The 21,014-nt window shown below is 39.4% G+C and overlaps 1 protein-coding gene across 1 annotated transcript in view; it reads right to left on the bottom strand.

Annotated features, from left to right (window-relative positions):
• Positions 1–3,775: 3,775 nt before the first annotated feature.
• Positions 3,776–21,014, bottom strand: part of MPHOSPH9 (M-phase phosphoprotein 9) — a gene marked incomplete at its 5' end in the record, with an annotated part of 51,440 nt that continues 34,201 nt past the window's right edge. The window contains 11 exon segments of the mRNA XM_082853042.1: positions 3,776–4,132; positions 6,778–6,846; positions 7,151–7,398; positions 8,068–8,171; positions 8,971–9,091; positions 9,907–10,053; positions 11,194–11,369; positions 12,228–12,362; positions 17,830–17,931; positions 19,335–19,399; positions 20,311–20,358. Coding sequence (XP_082709168.1) covers positions 4,031–4,132; positions 6,778–6,846; positions 7,151–7,398; positions 8,068–8,171; positions 8,971–9,091; positions 9,907–10,053; positions 11,194–11,369; positions 12,228–12,362; positions 17,830–17,931; positions 19,335–19,399; positions 20,311–20,358 — 1,317 coding nt within the window. The 3' untranslated portion in view covers positions 3,776–4,030.

Consider the following 21,014-nt stretch of genomic DNA (forward strand, 5'->3'; position numbering starts at 1 on the left):
CAGATCATACAGATCTCCAGAGTGAGGCTCTGCCTGTAGGCCAGTCGGAACAGAGCACCTGGACGGCTGCCATTGTAACCCTGCAATGACTGCCCTCAGACCAGTAACGCGGAAGACTTAACACCATTAAAAACCAGATCCCACAGTTAGCCAGTTAGGAATAAATACACTAATATCACAGTTATTTGTATGCACAAATATTTATTAAGTGCCTGTATTCAAGAATGAAGAGGAGATGGTCCCTGCTCTCATGGAGCTTACAATTTCATTACTCCAGCATTTGACTAGATTGAAGAACTGCAACAAGCACTGGTCTTTGTCTAATGTCAGCAGCACTACAGGAAGCAAATTTCTCACGTTATATTGGTCACTGTTACAGTGAAATTGTGAATAGAACATTATCTTTGAAGTCTGTAGTCACAGCGATGACATGACATATAATGTCCAGCAAATGCAAATTTATGGCTTGATTCCTCCTATTTGAGAGGGGTCTGCTGAAATAAAACACAAATCAAAAGGGGAAGGCTTAACAAACAGGTCCTAAGAATACTGGTGTAGTTTAATATATTATTAAACTGCCACAGAACTCTTGGCAAGGCAGGAAATTATCTCCTGCAAAATCTGTGCAATATAATTGGTTTAATTAGACCTGCAAATCTCATAACCATGTACAATCACTTATGATGGGTAAATACGATTTACCTTTATGATTCCTAAAGGGCTCTAGATATGTATTTATTTTTTAAAAAGCTTCTTAGAGACTCACAGCACAAATGGCACATTAAAATTTAGTGAAAACTGCTTTTGAGATATCTAAAAATTAAAATGACAAAAATGTCTAACTTTTCTACATTTGTAAGTACAGAGTTCAGAATTCAAATAGCATTCAGCAAAGCACCTGGCTTTTCTGAGTTAAAAAGGGGAACAAATTTTGGTTGCTTATCAAACTCCAAAAGCAAATCATAATCTTCATATAGATCTTCCAAACGTTCAGTGGCAGCCACTTCCTTCATGTGCTCCTGTGTCACAGGCCAGCACCTTTAGAAGTCTAATTATGGAACATTCAAAGGTGCAATTATTTTGATTACATTGGCAATACTTTTTTTTTTTTTTTTTGGTAAAACAGCCTATATCAGATAACCCCCAAATCATCTACTTTACTTAAGATCACAGGGCTTCTGAACTTACACTAGCCAAGTTATCAATTACTCATTAAAAAAAGCACACCATTTAAACTCTAAATGAGCCCAGCTCACTTAAACTCTAAGAAAGCTCATTTTTTGCAAAAAGATGGAGAGAACAGCTTAGACCACCTAACAAATGTCAACCAACCCAAGGCAGTTTTTAAGTCAATTGCTGGGGACACAGTCTACTTTTCTAAGAAAGCACTGAAATCGCTACTTCAAAAGCCTATTTAATAACCCAGAATGAATCAGAAATGTACTGTTTATTGAAAACTTACTAGACACCAGGCACTTTACATAAGCTCTCACAATGGAAGGCAGCTTCTTATCTTTACATGGAGGAAGGCGGCCCTGAGCAGGGTGTGACCCAGGTCTGTCTGTCTCGCCTGTCCCCTGCCCAGCTGCTACAGTCCTAGTGCTGCCTAGTAGCTACATCTACTTGGGACCCTCGAAGGACAGAGGACATTCCCCCTACCTCAGGAGGCTTTTCAGGGAAAGGAAGGGGGTAGATCCAGGGGAAAGGAGAGCAGTAACTCTACTTGCATTTTAAAAGGCACTTCCCAGAAGTGGAAGATTCACTTAGGTTTGTCACTAACTGCAGCTCAGCCCCAGACACAGCAACAACAGGTGCTTTTTAAGCTTGCCACCTCTCCAGCTTTCAGCTTGTTTTTAACTGGAGTATTTGTACGTTAAGCATTACCAAAGGGAAAGACGGCTGAAAGGATTTTCCTTGGTGTCCCTCTTCACAGCTACGAAGAAAAAATTTTTTTTCCTTAATTTTAAATAAGTGACTGATACTTCCAATCTATTACACACGTCACAAATCAAAGCATATGTTTCCTGAGAGGTACAGAAGACATCTTAATGGGGCTTAGATTGGAATAAGACTACTAAGAAGATAACTCCCTGACAAGAGAAAACGCTCATCTCTTCTGAAATGGCCATTTCCTATTCTTAAGAATGTAATAGACTTTACAATACAAGTAGGGAACAATGAAACATCCTAATAATTTTCAAGTTAGTTTTTAATATCATGTATAGGAACACATTAAAGGGAGTATCATCGGTAAAGTCAATCCCTTTATTAAGTCTTGACACAAGCTCTCCTGGAACTTGATTAAAAAGAACGTTTTCTTCACTATAACTAGGAGATTAAAAAGAAAAAAAGACTAGGAAAAAACACCAAGAATAAGGCACTTGATTCTGCTGATGAGTAACTGATTAGCTGGAGGTCTCCAACAGGTTGCAGAAGTTGGAAGCAAAGGTTTGATTCACGGACAGGAAGGAGCAAGAGAGGCCGCTGTCAGGCGACCCCCGCTTGCTGGGAACCCCTGAGCTGAGCAGGGAGGCTGCAGGCACCAGGCCCGAGCTCAGGCAGGGGAAGCTCCGGTGAAGGGTGCTCAGAGATTATCTGAGATCCCTGCTCGAAGGCATACATATACCCTAATGGAATAATGGGTGGCTTGGCTCAATATAACTACATGCTCTCAAGAGCCACAGAAGAAGGAGAAAAAGCTCAAAAGTAAACCAAACTGGAAAACCAGAATCAGTGGGAATCAATGGTGAAAGTTTGGAATGAGTCTGTTTGTCAACACATACCAAGCTTGAATATGTGGGCACTGGGTTCTGACTGGCCACCAAAAAGTGGGCAGCTAAGCAGCCTGGACCTGACCAGAAGTCAGGACCTCTACCTGCTACGCTCCCGATCAGAGCACAGCTTCCTGCCCACGTGCTACTTCTGAGAGCCAGGAGGCATTGCCAAGGCAGTGCGCTGGAGCCCTCCAGCAAGGCCACGCGAAAGGCACCGAGCTCTATCTAGACACGTTCCCTGTCCAGTAACAAGCAGGGAAGGTTGCTCTCATCTCAACCTACTGTTCTTACAGCAGCTACTATGGGAGTATTTATTTTTCTTTTTGGCGGGGTGGGGGTGGGGGTGGGGGTGGGGATAGGGGTTAAAAATGTCTTCATGATGATCTGACAGCTGAGGCCACGTACACTGAGGAAACTGGGGTTGCTCTTACAACCTGAGTGGTGGCCTATATTTCCATCAAAGCTTTATCACCTCATTGTCAAGGGCGGGACACAAATTACATTCAGAATGATGGGCAGAAAGCTACAACTCCCCAGTTGTTAAACTTTTCTGAAAAGTACTACATCTATCACAAAATTAGAGAATTACATCTCTATCATTTTTCTTTCTTACAAATAATGAAGTTTAAGGGAAACAAAATGAGATATTCTTACTTTCAAAGCTTTCCAATATTCCAGTATTTCCATTATTAACTATTCCAATATTCACTCTAAGACACGGTTCAAACATGAATTACATTACTATTTTTAAAAAACTTCAACACAACTAAATCCAAGGTATGCTGTTTTTTGGTTTTTTTTTTTTTTTTTTTTTTTGCATTCAGCATGTATTACTCTATCATTACGGAAGCTGTCCTTAAGCATTTATTTAAAAAAAAAGAATCATATTCACAACGTAGAACAAGTTTATAAAATTGGTGTGCAAAGTTAATGGTAAAAGGATAACACTATTTGTTTAGAAACAAAGCTGTCTCCCCTATTTACATTTCCTTATTCTTGCTATAAATTGGATATATATACTATTTAAAAATAATACTTTTTAAATAGTAAAATATACAAGAGATTCCTGAGCATAACAAAAATATCTTGAAAATATGTGGCCATTTGAAGTATAAAATAGCAAGTGTAAAGAAGAGCATGATTGTAAAACTACTGAGTGAAAGCTTATAAACAGTACAAAATAGTTTGCCTTTTCTGAGTGCATAATTACACATTAGTGCAAACAAAACTGCCTCAACATTTAATGGCTACAAATCTCAAAGATTTGCAGAGGTGCGCAAAACATGAAATTTCTTTAATGTCATACGAACTGAACCCAGCTCTCGATTAATCTTCTCCAAGCGATCTTCCAAGGCTTCCTGGGTGAAAATCATGGAAAAAACTTAATTAGAATTCTACATCAAGTTCACCGATTCTATAATTACCACCAAAATGACTTTTCTTTCAGCAAAAGAGCAAGTATAAACATCAAAATTACGATCATTTTGGTTTTTATACAAATCGTCATTTACATTATTTCTTTTAAACGAAACATAAATCAACTTTTCAACCATTCAAGATAACTGCTTATCTTTAAATAGAAGGAGAGAATTATTTAACTCCGTTGAACTGAGAACAGTACAAGAGGAACCTAGAACGTTCTTCACACATTTCGCCAGAAGAAACGGACACATCTGACTGGTGCCGTATCCCACTTACAAGTATATCAAATAACTTTCTTGTGACAAAAATTTCTAGGTTAAAAAAGAGGAAAAACGCTGGAGGAGACTTTTCCAAGAAACAAGATATTTCACAATGAGTCAGTGTAACAAATGCTATTTTTAAATAAATAGTACTACTGTTAAATAGTACCTGGAATATATATTCATCATTTTAGATACTTTATTAGATATTAACTCCAATGGTATCCTGAAATACAACTTAAAAATTTTCTCTTCAACAACTTTAAATTGTAAAAAAAATTACACGTTCATTTTAGAATTTTTAGAAGACAGGCGAGCAAGAAGCACCAAACGACCACGGTGCCCCTTTCCGGCTTCCCGCAGTTTCAAGAAAAATAAAATCAGAATCAAACTCTACTTCAGAATGTCCTTCAATTTAACTCTTCTTGTTATGGAATATACTTTATGACAGCATTGTAAATTAATGTGCAATACTCTATCAGATATACCATATTTAATCAAGAATCTTTTAGTTGAAATTTAGGTTGCTTCTAATTTCATATATCACAAACAATGCTGCAATATATATTCTGAAACATACCCCTACACACACCTATAAATACTGCCTTAGGAATCATTCCCAAAAGTAAAAATGCAAGGTCCAAAGAAATGTAAAATTTTAAAGCTTTGGATACATGTCAAGCTGAACTCCAGAAAGTCTGTGACGCTTTCTCCTTCCACTCGCGTGTACAAGGATAAGCTTTTCCCTAGCCCAGGTTCTGGTGGTTTTTTGTTTTTTGTTTTTTTTTTAAATACCTGCCAATGTGATAGTTTAAAAACCATGCTTTTGTTTAAATGTGTGGGATTTTTTTACTCATTGGTGAGGCCAAGCATTTTTCAATATTTTTTGCCCAATTTTACCTTTTTTACGTATGAATCATACACAAGCATCCTCAGCCCTTTTTTGCTGCCATTTGTCTTCTTACTGGATTGAAATAGCTTTGACATATATGAACAGAACCTAGGGCCCTCTAAGTCTTATTTTAAGAGCTTATCATCATTATGTAGAAAAATATATTAAACAAAAGTTTCAGATATTTAGATTAGAGTATGAACAAGTTTTCCTTCTACTTTCCCAGTAAACTGTTTTATTTTATTTATTTGTTTGTTTGTTTATTTATTTATTTTGGCTGCACCTCGCGGCATGCGGGATATCTTAGTACCCCGACCAGTGATCGAACCTGCACCCCCTGCATTGGAAGCACGGAGTCTTAACCACTGGACTGCCAGGGAAGTCCCCCCAGTAAACTATTTTAAAATGAATTTCATGTGTTGACTTTTACAAATTATTGAATAAAAACGTTCAGAACAACAGAAAAAATGAAAGAAAGTCAGAAGAAAAGAGAAGTTAAGGATACAGGCCCTAGAAAAAGACCTCTGCTATTTTCTGTGTGTCTTTCTCACAGATCAATCTGAAACTGAACTTTTCCTGACATTAAGGCACTGAAAAGCCAAAGCTTGCAGTTATATAAGAGACATATCATTGCTGTTATGTTTAAAATGTTACAAAAAGAGATTTAAAATGTTCCATGGTTTCATGCATTTTAATTCTCTTTGAAAAGCAACTAAAAAAAATGTACACAGCCCACTTTGCTGCACCATCTCCTGCTCAATAATGGAATCACACCTCTCTTTTTAACCTCACATCTATTCCAGTTGCAAAGTGCCACTGTTTTATATGTCTACTAAATGGAAAGGGGTTCAGAAATAAACTGCAGATTGGGGAGGAAAAAACAAACACAAAAAAGGGAGATTTAATGTGAGAGCCTTAAAAATGTAAAATCTGTTAATAGACATATTGCCATTTGCTCCCAAGTTAGTTTCTTGAAAACATGATGGCATGAACACCTTTTTCTTAGAAGTATAAAGGTAAAATCACTTTTTGTTCCTGAAAGCTAGCATGCAGTTATAAAATATGCTATCACCCAAACACTTCCTGTAAAGGCTGAAAGTTTTGATCGACTGTTTCAGTGTGCCTAAAAACTGTGATATTAAAAAATCATCGAGGGCTTCCCTGGTGGCGCAGTGGTTGAGGGTCCGCCTGCCGATGCAGGGGACACGGGTTCGTGCCCCGGTCCGGGAAGATCCCACACGCCGCGGAGCGGCTGGGCCCGTGAGCCATGGCCGCTGAGCCTGCGCGTCCGGAGCCTGTGCTCCGCAACGGGAGAAGCCACGACAGTGAGAGGCCCGCGTACCGCAAAAAAAAAAAAAAATCCTCGTGGTTAAATGGAGCACTGACTCGCACCAAGCCTCCAAAGCAGACTCAGGGTAAGTCACTTCACCTGATTCAATCTTGTCTGCAGAGTGATTCGTCCTCCAGTAGAAGGCATTCGGCTTAGTGCTGCCTCAATCTGTTAACACAAAAAAATGTTTAAATAAAAATAGGAGAATTCTAATTAGTGGCAGGGAGGTTTATAACAGAATGGAAAGAAAAGACTTCAGCCTAGTACTTTCTCGTCCATCTCGACTTCGCATAAGTCCCCTCTGTCACAATTAGTAACAACAGCTTGGCTCACACACGTTTCTAGTGCAGCTCTGTGTGGCATCCACAGTAACTTCCTGGGTTTGACTCAGTAATTCCCTCCTGACTCTTCCTCAGACGTAAGCATTAAGTGCAGACAAAGATTTAAGACACTTTTTTATGTTTGTTTTTACCTGGTCTTTTTCTTTTGTAAGTTCATCAAAAAACCGTTCCGTTTCAGCTAGGGTCCTAATTTTTGCTGTATACTCAAAATCATTACCCTGTGGTGGTACGTAGGCAGGCTTACACTGTTCATAGCTAACTGATTTATTCTTCTCCCAGGCTGATCTCACAGAGACTTTCTTCACTCCACTTGGCAACGGTTCGGGGGAAGAGCTATGATTAACATGGATGTCAGTGGTTTTTTCTGAGTATTTTTTTTCTGTCAGAGAGAAAAGAAGTTTCTTTTATTTCTTATCAGCTCTTCTAACAGAGCATGTACATACCAAATATGTTACCCAACTTCACTTTCTGGAAATGGCTGCTACACGGCCAAAAAAAATGTAATGAAAAGAGATACATAATGAATCATATATACTCAGTTTTTTTCTCCACAGAATTCTAAAAGCCCTGCCCTCAGTTTGACAATCTTCACAACTTCCCTAAATAAACTTAAAGCAAAAAAAAAGTTTAAAAACTAAACAACACATTTAGCGGACATATACCAACATTACAAAGTTAGTATTTTAAGGGCCTACCCAAGTGATTTCACATACATTATCTTATAACTTTATAAGATAAATGAGAAAAAGAAACTTAAAATATAAATGAGAAAAAGAAGGTGCATATAAGTTACAGAATATAAAAAACTGAACAGTATGGCCCTGGTAATTAAAGATTAACATCCCCTGTACCTCGGTTTCCCAACTTTCCAATGAGGATAACAACACTGACACAATATGAGTGTCACAAATGCTTATTTTTAGAGGCCCTTGGGTAAAAAAAGATTTAAGTGCAGGATATAATAACATTTAGAACCTTGAAAAGATACCAGAAACTCACAAAATGAAAGACTAAAACCATAACTGATAATTTTTTTAGGAAAAGGTACCTTCTGAGTCATCTAGAGGAAGAAACTGGAGTTGTTTCCTTGGATTGGGACGTTGTACTGTAGACACAGGAACAGTATCTAAATCATCCAAAAGTATATCAAATCTATTGAATGAAGCAAGTTACTTGTGAGAAAAAAAGTGTTAACTGATGTTCCCTATCTCCACTAGAAAGATGAGCTGGCATCCAGTTAACTTACATATTCACATATCTTTAAAAGAGAAAGGTGGTCATATAATTTTTTAAAACTGAAATTTAATTTATATTTTCTAACACAAAATCATATTTACATACTGGCGACTTAAAGCATTTACCAATACATTATCTCATCCGATCTTTGTAACAACCATATGAAATAAGCAGGTAGGCATTATTACCCCCGTTTTATAGAAGAGGAAACTGAGGTTCAATGTGCTTCAGTAATTTTCCCCAAGAGCCTGACGGAGCTGGGCCACCAGCTCTCATGTCTTAGGAGTCAGTGGCCCTCCCACCACAACACACACTCCCAACCACACTTCAGAGAGAACTTTCTCAGGAGCACAGGTAAACTTGTGTTTAGTGCCAGGGCCATACCACGACAGCCCACTTTCTTGTACAAATGGCCCCCAATTCTCCCTGTATCTTATACCTTTTCAGGAAAACAAAGAATTATCATTCTATATCCAAAAGCTGGAAGAGGTTCTGAGGCAGTATTTAAATTTTATAGTAGCCAGTTTACACACTTAAAAACTGTTTTCACGTATTATAGTACTTTTTTATTTTTAGTATGACATTTATTTAAATGATTTAAATCCACAGAATCCCCATTAACAACTGAAAAATTAGTGACAGCTAGAGGCATAAGTTGACATTTTTAAAAAATCAATACTATATATATTTTATTCAACAATTTTAGAGAACTTACCGAATCGGGCTGCTTTCATTTTTGCTAAGTAGATGACTAAATCCTGGGGACAAATTTTCTTTAGGGGATCGCTTTGGACTATAAGCCACAGTCACTGGTGTTAACATAATCTCTCTTTTTGCTACAGAGGAAAACGAAGAGGAGACAGTCTGTTCCTTCTATGTATGTGCTACGTTGGCAGAGCATAGCTTCTTTTCCAGTACCTTATTTCTAACTAAGAATACATTTTCATTGTAAAACTTTTTCGAAGATAAATAAGAGTATACAAAGTAAAAATAGTTCATAATCCTAACATCTAGAGGAAACCACTGGCAAGATTTTAGTGTATCAGACTGTAGTTGCAGCGCTCTGACTCAAAACTGGTTTTTCAGGATTTTAGAAGTCGACTGGAAATAAGATGGAAACACCAGTGCACTAGTGAACATTCCTAATAACACAGTCATACACGAATCTCCTCAGCAGTTACGGAGATGGAAATTAAGGATACACAGAGGCCCAATGCTTAACTTTAAGACCATACTTATAATTGGCTAAAGAAAAAGGTGACTAATGCTGAGTAACCTTAGGTAAATATATGGAAAAAAACATCATTTTTCAGGCTAGCTTAATTTGTTTGAACTACTGTTTAATTAGATAGTTGTCAAAATATCTAGTTGAGTTTGTCTCAAAAACTGTGAAGTGGTATTAGTTGCAAAACATTTGCGGGACGCACTCAAAAATCTCACTTTGATAAACGGTGAGAATTTCTTCAGTTATAGTCATAGTAACTGTGCAATCAGATGGTGTTATTGAACAAGATCGTATTTAGGGATTCTGTGTTCAGAGCACTGTACTAGGTGCTAGGAAGAGTGTAAGGGACACAGAAAGCATCAAACAGTGTGTATGGCTCAGATGCCACTCTTCCAAGCCCAAGAGACATAAACCTCTAACTCTTACTTGGAGTACTTGATTTACGATTTGCAGGTGGTAAAGATGACGATCTCTGTGAAGCAGAATTAAATCTCTTTTGTCTTTGCTGGGCACCTTTCTCTGGGGACCGACTTGCATTGACTGAAGTGTCAGTTAGCCGAGGAGTCACTAATTCTGTAACAGAAAATGTAAAAAAAGAAAAACAAAAATACAAAACAAACCTAGCTTCAGTTATCTGCTTTTTATTAACAGATGGTTACACCAAGCAAGCAATTCATCTCACCATCTAGATTATAATGATTACTTGCAAAATGCACCACATTACAATGCTAAAAAATGCTTGATGAAGAAAAACGTGTGAGTTTTTAATGAATTCATTCTGGTTCTCTGTTTACAACTGGCATTCAAGGTGATTTTTCAAGAGTTTATTTTTAGAAAGCAGGTCACTAATTTATTTACTAGCAGATACTGCTTTGGAAAGGCAATGCCAAAGACGTTAATGATGTAATTAGCAGGCCCAACCAAATAAGCACCAGAGCAAGTACAAGCGCCTGGACCTGTGAAATAAACAGTATTAAACATACTTCTTGTCCTACTGATAGATGCTCAGTAACCAAGAAAGGGAGAGTAGGAAACGTTACATCTCACTTTATGAACACCAAATGCCTGTCGTAACTTTTTGATGTGTGCAAGTAAGACAAATTGATATGAAAAGTTTTCAAATATCCTTAAGAATGCCACGTAAATCTTTAATAATCAGAACATAATATGTCATTTGAAAAGGTACCTATGTGATGACAATGATAAATTAACAACTGGGGGGGACTTCCCTGGTGGTCCAGTGGTAAAGAATCCACCTTACAATGCAGGGGATGGGGGTTCGATTCCTGGTCGGGGAACTAAGATCCCACATGCCGCGGGGCAACTAAGCCAGAGTGCCACAACTACTGGGCTCACACGGCCTGGAGCCTGAGCGCCACAACTAGAGAGAGAAAACCCGCACGTCACAACCAGAGAGAAGCCCGCGCGCCACAATGAAGAGTCAGCACGTCGCAACAAAAGATCCCACATGCCTCAATGAAGATCCCACGTGTTGCAACTAAGACCCGTCATAGCCAAATTAATTAATTAATTACTTAAAAAAATTAACAACTAGGGGATTCAACTGTCTGCAATGGGGCCAAAACAGCATAAAAATAAATTTAACTTTTTATTTTATTACTTGAGGCATTTCATTTTAAGAAGGCAATATAATTGGGGGAGAAAGAGATCTATATATCTATATTTCTATCAAACAAGGAATAAAATACTTACTATTTGAGGTATCCTCTTTCTCCGTCTGTGTGCCCCAATTTTTAAATACTTTTTCTTCATCAAGTTCTTTCAAAGCTTTCATGATTGGTGTGTCTGAAGTGTCTCTTTGGTTTTTTATCAATAAACTTGTTGGTGAACTTCCAGGTGAAGGATCCTTTTCCAGAGGAGAATGGTACCTTAAATAATAATTGTAAGACACACGGTGCTATGAACAGAATATTTGTGTCTCCCCAGAATTCTTATGTTGAACGCGATTCTTATGACGAATTCTTGTCCTCACCTTTTGGAGGTGATTAGGTTTTGATGAGATCATGAGGGTAAAGCCCCCAAGCTGGGATTAGTGCCCTTATAAAATAAGGAAGAGACATCTTGATCTCTCCCTACACACATGCACCAAAGAAAGGCCATGTGAGGACAGAACCAGGACCCAACCATGCTGGCACCCTGATCTCAGACTGCCCACCTCCAGAACTGTAGGACATAACTGCTTGTTGCTTAAGCCACCCAGTCAAGGGTAATTTGTTGTAGCAGCCTGAACTAAGATGGTTTACCGGGATTACTAGGGGAGTACCATGAGGGTTGACAGTTACTCCACAATGAATACGTATGCTTCACAAGGCAAATCAATAAAATTGAGCCTGTATATAATAGAACAGTGCTTCCCAATCCTTTTCACAGCCTAGAACATACAGAAATGTAATATTTATATGGCACTCTGGAGTAAATGAACGAGGTTGCTCATGGGGGGCTCAGCTATCTGGAGGGTGAGGACCAACCTCTTGTCCGAACTGTAAGCCCGTGCACAGGGCACAGCACTCTGCCAGCGGCACAGGTGGAGATAGCTCCTCAAGGCCTACAGAAGGCAAATTTCCGAAAAGCACTAGCCTTTCAAAATAAAAATCAGATCCTCAAAATTAAGACATAAAAGGAACAAGGAGATGGTTCTTTACAACTTCCTGAACTTTGAAAGGCAACTGAAATCTCTAAGAAAACCTAACAGTCTCTAAATATGATCTTCGACGGAGCTGTCTCACCCAGCAAGGCAGGTGTCCTCCGGCTGGCTGTCTGCCTTGCTGTCCCGCGTGTCCAGAGGCTGCCCAGTGAAGATGGAATGCTCTGCTCCCGGGATCAGCCACTTCCGCCGGCTGACGTCGGAGCTCGCCAGCGTGCTGTGAGGACGAGAAGTGTTCTCAGGCATTGCATGGTCTGCGCTCCAGTTTAGACAGAGCACATACAGAAAACAACCTGCTCTGAAATATTATTTCCACATTTACACAGGAATTTAAAAACAGCATAAAACAATCTTATTTTAGCTAGATGAACTCTATTTTACAGTTTTCAGCTCCAACTGAATTGTCATTCTTGGTTTCAGAAGAACAGTCAAGATTTAGGTACCGTCACGTGTACCCGGCTCCGAACACCCCGGCCCAGCCCCTCACCGCACTTCACACCCTTTATGCCCCGTCGAGCTCAGGGCCCTGAGGTGAAGCAAGAGCACCTTGCCTGTTCCTCCCAGACCAGCATTGCCGACAGAATTTTCTGTGAAGACAGAAAACGCCCTCCATGTGCACAGTACAATACCGTGGCCACCGGCCACATACACACGAGCTCGTAAATGCTTGCAACGCAGCTAGATTTAAACAGCTGTGGTGGCCAGCACTGCTGTACTGAACAGTGTAGTTCTAGACCATGACATTCCTCCCTGTGACTGTGAAGCCCGGCCCGACTGAGGCTCACCCCACCATACACTCCGGTCACTCGAGGCCTCATCCTCTCCACACCGCCTCCTGCCCTCATCCGGCGCGGCCTCCATGCGCACACGGGAGCTGCTCCCAACTCCTGCCAACGACCCGACTCCCTTGTTCAGTCGCCCCTTCAGAGGACGCTCACTGCACGCATCATCCCAGAGAAGGCAGCTCCCTTCAGAAATCACAGCTCCAAAGATGCTCTGGCTCCCGTGCTCGAGCATCCCCATGGCGCTCTCACTGCGAGGCCCACGACCCTGGGCCTCCCCTTCCCTGGGCACCAGCCCCTCCTAGCTGTCGGGCTCCTCTTCACCCCACTCCCACCACCACCCCAGCCCACGCTCCTGGTAACCAGTACTCATCGTCTGGACCCCCTTCCCTGCTCACTTGCCATCGCATCTGACTGGCAGCAAACCTAAGCCTGTCTGACTACAATGAGCTCACTTTTCTTCTGTGTCTGTACTCCTACAGTTGAGCTTTGCTGGACAAAAGCTGCCCAGCTGTGTAGACTGGGGTATCACCACAGAATCACCATCACTATCTCAAGTGGACACCCAACGCTGGCTGCCAACACATCTTCCCGTAATTAAGGAGCTCCGATTCCCCAATATGACTATCTGACACCCTCTCCACTCTCCTCAAACCTCTCGCCCCAGCCTTGACTGTCAGGTGATAACCTTGCATCACACTCCAGAGAGAAAATAGAAACCACAGGACAGGAACTCCTGTCTTCCTCTCTCTGCTTCCTTTCACAACCAAACTTTTTAAGAGTTGCCTCTTTTATCTATCAGTATTTTCATTTCAGCTCCCAGTCACTCCTTTTCCCCTCAATTTTTAAATTAAGAATCATTTCAAACATTCTTAGAAAATTACAAAGAGTACTATAACAAGCACTTGCCCATACTTAGTTTTAATAAATGCTAACATCTTTACCATATGTGTTTTTAATTGTAAGACATAAATAGCATATATATGGTTGTTTGCATTTTTAAAATTACATAAAGGGCATAATGTACGCATCCTTTTAATGCTGCTTTTTCTACTCAACATTATGTTTGAGACTTACCCATGTTAATATCTACAGCTCTACCATTTTAATAGTTTATCCACAGTATGACTGCATCACAAGTCATTTATCCTTTCTCCTGTTGGTGGATGTTTAGTTTCTAATGTATCACCTTTCAACAATGCTCTAATGAACATGTGTCAGAATTTCTCCAAGGTAAACACCTTAAACTAGAACTGTGGAATTTGGGGTGTGCTCACCTCCAGTCTTACTGGATACTGACAAATCACCCTCCAGATGCGCTGTACCAATTTTCAGTCAAACCAGTAGTTTGAGAGTTCCTGTTTCTTCATATCTTTGTGAAATTTTACAATGACTGGCCTGTCTGATGGTGTGAGTGGTATCCCATTACTGTTTTCATTTGCAACTTTCTGATTATTAGTGAAATGAGCATCTTTTCATTTTCATTAGCCATTTAGGTTTCTTTTTCTGTGAACAGCTTGTTCATATTTTTTATCACTTTTTTATTGAGGAGGTTCTCTTTTTTTTTTGATTTGTAGAAGTCCTTTATATTCTGGATACTAATCCTTTATTGGTTCCTGTTCACTTAAAAAATGTAGGACTTCCCTGGCGGCGCAGTGGTTAAGAATCCGCCTGCCAATGCAGGGAACACGGGTTCAAGCCCTGGTCCAGGAAGATCCCACATGCCACAGAGCAACTAAGCCCGTGCGCCACAACTACTGAGCCTGCACTCTAGAGGTCTCTCGCCTAGAGCTCATGCTCCGCAACGAGAAGCCACCGCAATGAGAAGCTCACACACCACAACGAAGCGTAGCCCCTGCTCGCCAGGACTAGAGAAAGCCTGCGTGCAGCAATGAAGACCCAACGCAGCTAAAAATAAATAAATAAAAAAATTTTTTAAATGTAAAATAGTTCAAGCATGAAGACATCCAGATGATACTCAGGCACCAACCAACCCGCTTTATAAAATCTTGATTCTCTGCTGTATATCCTTTAGAATCCTACGGAGCGGAACAATACAGATACAACTGAAGTCCCCTGTGTACCTTTCCAACTTCATTCTTCCCAAAAGCAACCGTTCATGCTAAATTTGTGTTCAGCATCCCCATGAGTGCTTTTACACCTTTACTCCACCTGTATGACCCGTAAGATCTGCAGAGCTGATGTACATGCTAAAGTCGATATACCTAGTACCCAATTTCTTCTGCAACTAGTTTTTTGTTGTGTTCCATATTATTTTCTTAAGATTAAACCATGTTGACAGGCTAGTTATGGGGTTGGCAACTGTGAGTAAAGAGCCAGACGATAAATATTTTAGGTATTATGGGCCAGATAGTCTCTGTCACAACTACTCAACTTTGTCACTGCAGCACAAAGCACCTATAGACAATACACAAATGAATAAGCTTAGGTATGTTCCAATAAAACTTTATTTCTGGACACTGAAAGCTGAATTTCATATAGTTTTCAGGTGTCATGAAATATTATTCTTTGATTTTTTTTTCCAAACATTTAAAAACAAAAACCATTCTTTGCTCACAGGCCTTACAAAAACAGGTGGTATGGGAATTCCCTGGCAGTCCAGTGGTTAGGACTCCGCGATTTCACTGCCGTGGGCCCAGGTTCAACCCCTGGTCAGGGAACGAAGATCCTGCAAGCCGTGCAGCCCAGAGCAAAAAAAAAAAAAACAACACAGGCAGTAGGCTAGATTTGGCTGGGGAGCTGTAGTTTGCCAACCACCAATCTAGGCTGTGCACTGTCATGCTGAGCAGTATTATGCATAAATGTATCACAATATACTGACATTCAGGCTGTTAGACATCTAGGTTGTGTTCATTCACTCTTCAATACATTCACCACTGCCTTCCGCTTCGGTCACTCCGTGCCAACTGCTCTCCAGGTCATCAGGAACCTCCAGCTTACAAATCCAACAGACCCCCATTCCTCACCTCACTGGCTCTCTTAACAGCTGCCTCAGTCTTTCTCCCGGTCTCCAGCAGCTCTTTCTCAGGTTCCTTTGCCAGCTCCTTCTCTACCCAACCCCAAAGCACTGGGGTTCTTCAGAGCCTTGTCCTGGGCTTGCTTCTCACTAAACAGACGCATCCATCCAGCAGCTTTAAGCCCTATCTAGAAAGACGACTCCAATATTTATAACTCCAGCCTCATTTCTGCACTCCACACGGAAATTTATCATCACCTGCTTGATTTCCACTTGGAATTTACATGAATCTCAAACGAAGATCTTCAAGACATAAATTCTGATCTTTACCCCATGGTCTGCTCTTCCCATCTCCTCCCTGGTTCAATGCTACACCTTTAGCTGTTCAAGACAGAAACAAAGGACTGACCTGACGCCTCCCTTTCTTACCTTGCCATCCAATTCATCCAGAATCTTCTCAAATCCTTCTCGTCTGTCCATTTCTATGGCCACCACCCAGCTAGCACCATCTCTCTCCTAGCCCTGCAATAGCCTAATTAGTCTCTCTGCTTCTACTCTTTTCCCCTCCTCGTGGCAGGTGCATTAAAAAAAATAGAAATCAGGTGACACAATTTTACTATATAAAACCCGGGCTTCCCTGGTGGCGCAGTGTTTGAGAGTCCGCCTGCCGATGCAGGGGACACGGGTTCGTGCCCCGGTCTGGGAAGATTCCACATGCCGCGGAGCGGCTGGGCCCGTGAGCCATGGCCGCTGAGCCAGCGCGTCCGGAGCCTGTGCTCCGCATCGGGAGAGGCCACGTCAGTGAGAGGCCCGCGTGCCACAAAAAAACAAAACAAAACAAAACAAAAACCCGTCAAAGGTGTCCCAATGGACTTACAGTAAAATCCAAACCCTTGACCCTGGCTTAGAAAGCTATGTATGATGGGTCTGTGATTTTATCTGGGGCTCCTTTGTCCCTTGCTGGGAACAGTCAGGCCACATGCGCCGCCTCTGGGTTCTTCAAACATGAGACTAAGCGCTTTTCTACCTCAGGACTCAGCAAGAGCACTGTCTCTGCCTGGAACACCCCTCCCTCCACACCTCCCACCTGAACGACTCTGCATGTCTTCCCTCTCCACTAACGCGTCCCTCCACAGAAAGGCCCCTCCCTGACTCCAACTTTAGCCCTCCTTTTTGTTCAATCTCAAATGTCCAATTTCAGTTATTTACATTATCTTACCTTTCAATAATTCATTATGTCCTACTAATATTAATTAGTAAAGATCTAGAAAAAGTTTCTCATTTGACAATTACAACTTAGGTTGACATTTGCAAGTTAATCTTTTTCTGATAAAACACCAATATTAGGAAGTTATGACCTACTCATTTAATACTCTTTATTTACATCAAAATCACAATAAAAACAATTCTAATATGAACAAAACTTACTGCATAAATGAATCATCAAGATAATGCTCTTAGATTATAACAAAGCTAATTTGGAAAAACTAGAAAGAAAAATCCATACAACCTAATGCAGATCCATCTTCATAATTGTTTCCATTAACACGGGAATAAAATTTCTGGAAGTATAGGGCTAAAAGACCTTTTGAGATGTTCTAACCCAGTGTCCTTGTTTTTACAGATGATAAAACTGAGCTCCAAAAAATGAAGTGATCTGTCTAAGGTCACACGGCTGGGCAGAGTCAAAAACAAATAAAGCATCCCAGTTCTCGTCACTCCCAATCTGACTCCACATTACCTTTCGGCAAATGCCTCTGCACATGAGCTTTCTCGATATCTAACAGTTAGATGTTTTCACGCATCAGGTTCTGTGATGACATTTAACTGTGTCTTCCTCACGATTTAGACAGATGAGTGTCTCAATTCAATTACAGGGTACGCCTATTACTAGCTTTACAGAGAGATTAAACGAAGTAACTTACTTGGCACGTGAGGGTCTCATAGGAGTTTTAGAATTATGACGAAGACTTAACATATTTTCATGCTCTACTTGCTTGACCTGAGCTTCAAGTTTTGAAATTGTTCTAATTCAAAAGCAATAAGATAAATTAAGTACATTTCAACAAACTTAAAATACAGCTCAACTACAAATTACTTATTTAACAGATACTTCTAGGAAAGGGGTGACAAAAGAGCTGCACATGCATAAACCTTCTTCATAGTAAAAAGCCACATTACACTTTAAAAAGCTGAAAAAAATCAGGGAGAATAAATAGGAAGGCAAATAGAAGAAACTCTACAAAGGAGCATTTCATACGCTACAACTGAAGGAAAAGGGAACAACACATACACTTAATACAGAAAGTAAAAAAAAAAATTTAGAAATTTTACTACAGATAAAAACAGTATAAATTAAATAAAAATAAAATAAATGCAGCAATCAAATAAATTGCAATTCTAACATGTTTAATTCTAATAGGTATGTATTCATATGACATATACACGGGTAAGGCTCTCACAAAAGAGGAAGCAGGCTTACCATCCGAAGCAGAGCTATTAAAAAGAACTTCCTGTTCTGAACAACTCTCAACCTATAGGCAGCTCATCTGATTTGTGCTGTGTTCAGAATAAAAGCTTATCTTCAAGCTTACCAAGAGAAAATAAGCACTGTGGCCAGTTAATTGTTTTGTGGATATCTTGGCATTCTTTCTGTCTTTTAAAACTTTGAATATGTCTCCATCTCATCTTTTAAACTTAAATTCTTACCTACTCTGTTGCAAGGAAGGTTTGAGGGAGAAAGCTCTAACAGGGCTAATGCTTACACCAAACGGATAACAAACGATCCCTAGAATTGAATGCTTCACAGAAAAGACTTGAGCAGACAAGAAAGCTAGACTGTTCCTGTTCTTCCCTATGAGAAGTCCTTAAGAGCGCAATAAAATCTCTAAGACAGGGACATCACTTTTCTCCAAATAAAACTACAAAAATATACACTAAAGCCAATTAGAAATATCTATTCATTTGCCATAGGGACAACTTAATGACTGTTCCTTCCCTAAGTAAGCAAATCAGATCATGAATACAGCCCTCAAACCAGGTCTTTAAGAAAGTAGATAACCACAAAATTGGTGTGAATGCTATTTTCTTTTTGGAGCACAAAGATAATTCAGTGAATTAGACTACTTCTTAAAATTCTTTTCAACGATTTAATATCACTTAGGTTTTACCTATGCTAAGTAAATACATAATGTTTGGGGACCTGCACACCTTTCAGGCACAGCCACCAATATATTCTAATCATTGAAAACTCTTTGGCTAAAATCAAATGCATTTCCAGGTGAAGGGAAGATGAGGATTAAAATCTAATCTCAAAGTGCTTAAAAATCCCCAAGAAAAGCTTTTTTCATCACTTTTAATATAGACACATATTTAAGGCCTGAAAGAACAGTTAGCGGTATTTGCTTATTAGTAAGACAATATGTTTTACCTTTTCAAATCAGAAATCTGAGTGTGTGCATCAAGCAATTTGTTCTCAGTTTTATTTAATGTATCCTATGAAAATAAAGGAAAAATTCAGATAACTGAAGATAGATATTCAGATGTATTCCTTTTATTTTAAAATGCATAATATAAAACTAATCTAAGACTACACCAGAGAGCTACAAAGAAAATTATGCAGATACTCAGCAAGTATGGCATCAGCCACAGAGCCAATATACATGATTCAAGGGAAAAAATGAAGAGCAAAATACTGGTTTATACAAATAGCTGTGTGTCAGCCCCCTGTTTAATAAGCAAAGCCTATTATGCTTTGCTTGATTAGAAACAGTGTTAAAATGGACATATTTTAAACACAAACTTGACTAAAACCTCAGTAAATGGCAAAGCGAATACCTGCAATGATGAGATTTCAGATATAACAATTGGCCCCTGAAACCCCAGACATCTTGGCTACCTAGCTATGCAGGCCTTTTCACTAACCTTGAATAATCACAACCCTGCATTTTATGCAACAGAACTACTTGGACCCCACTTACTTATTGTGGGGTTTCAATGAATTCAAATACGTAGATCCCAAACAAAGTTTTAATTAAGAATTTAAACATAATTAACTCAACCCCACAAAAAGCTAATGTTTTGAAAAACAAAACCTTATATTTAAATAGTATTAAATAATTATTTGCATTTGTATGGTATTTTATCCTCTTCTAAAAATTTCATCTCATCTCAAATGCAATAGCCATTCAATAAATATTTGTTAAATTAACAAATTTGTGAGTTAAATGGGCAGATATTTGAAAATAAGGAAACTGACACGAGAGGATAAGTGAGCGGTCTAGTTCAAATAGCCAGATGGGGACAGAGGAGGGGAAGAGAAAGGGAGAAAGGGTCAGATCTCTCGACTTCCAAACTAATGCTTTTGCCCCGACAGGAAGTTCAGAACATGAATGATCAACTGTTACCTTTACTCTTTCGTGTTCTTTTCCAAGGGACTCATACTCTCCTAAAAGCTACAAGGAAAAACAAAGAATTGCACCACAAAATTAAATATTATAATATCAACAGAGGGACAGTCTGTAAAATAACTGCCCTTACTCTTCAAAGCTGCCAGTGTCATGAAAGAAAAAGGTTAACACATTGTTTCAGATTAAAGGCAACTAAAGAGATAAGTGAATAGATCCTGGACTGGGGAAAAAGGTGGCATAAAGGAACAATCTGGATATGGACTGCATCAGTATTAGATTTCTTTATTTGGATAATTTTTCTGTGACTATGGATGTATTTCTTAGGAAACACATACCAAAAGTATATAAGTACAGGGGCTCAACGTCTACAACTTACTCTCAAATGGTTCAAGGAAAAAAAAAACAAATATATATATATATATATATATGTGTATGTGTGTGAAAAAATATATATATATGTGACATGATAAAGCAAATATGGCAAAATGTTAACTGGTGATCCTAGGATATAGGAGTATGACAGTTCTTGCAAGTTCTCTGTAAATTTGAATTTATTTCAAAATAGAAAGTAAAACAATTTATTTCAATCAATGCCCTTTAAGCAGTATTTGAAAAGATTAAAATGTATTTGCATTGTTCTCTTTGGAACTGTTGCACACTACCTTTTGTTAAGTTAGTTCCACAGAGTAAAGGTACAATCC

The sequence above is a fragment of the Leucopleurus acutus genome (assembly GCF_964270905.1).
Source record: "Leucopleurus acutus genome assembly, chromosome: 13".
NCBI lineage: Eukaryota > Metazoa > Chordata > Mammalia > Artiodactyla > Delphinidae > Leucopleurus > Leucopleurus acutus.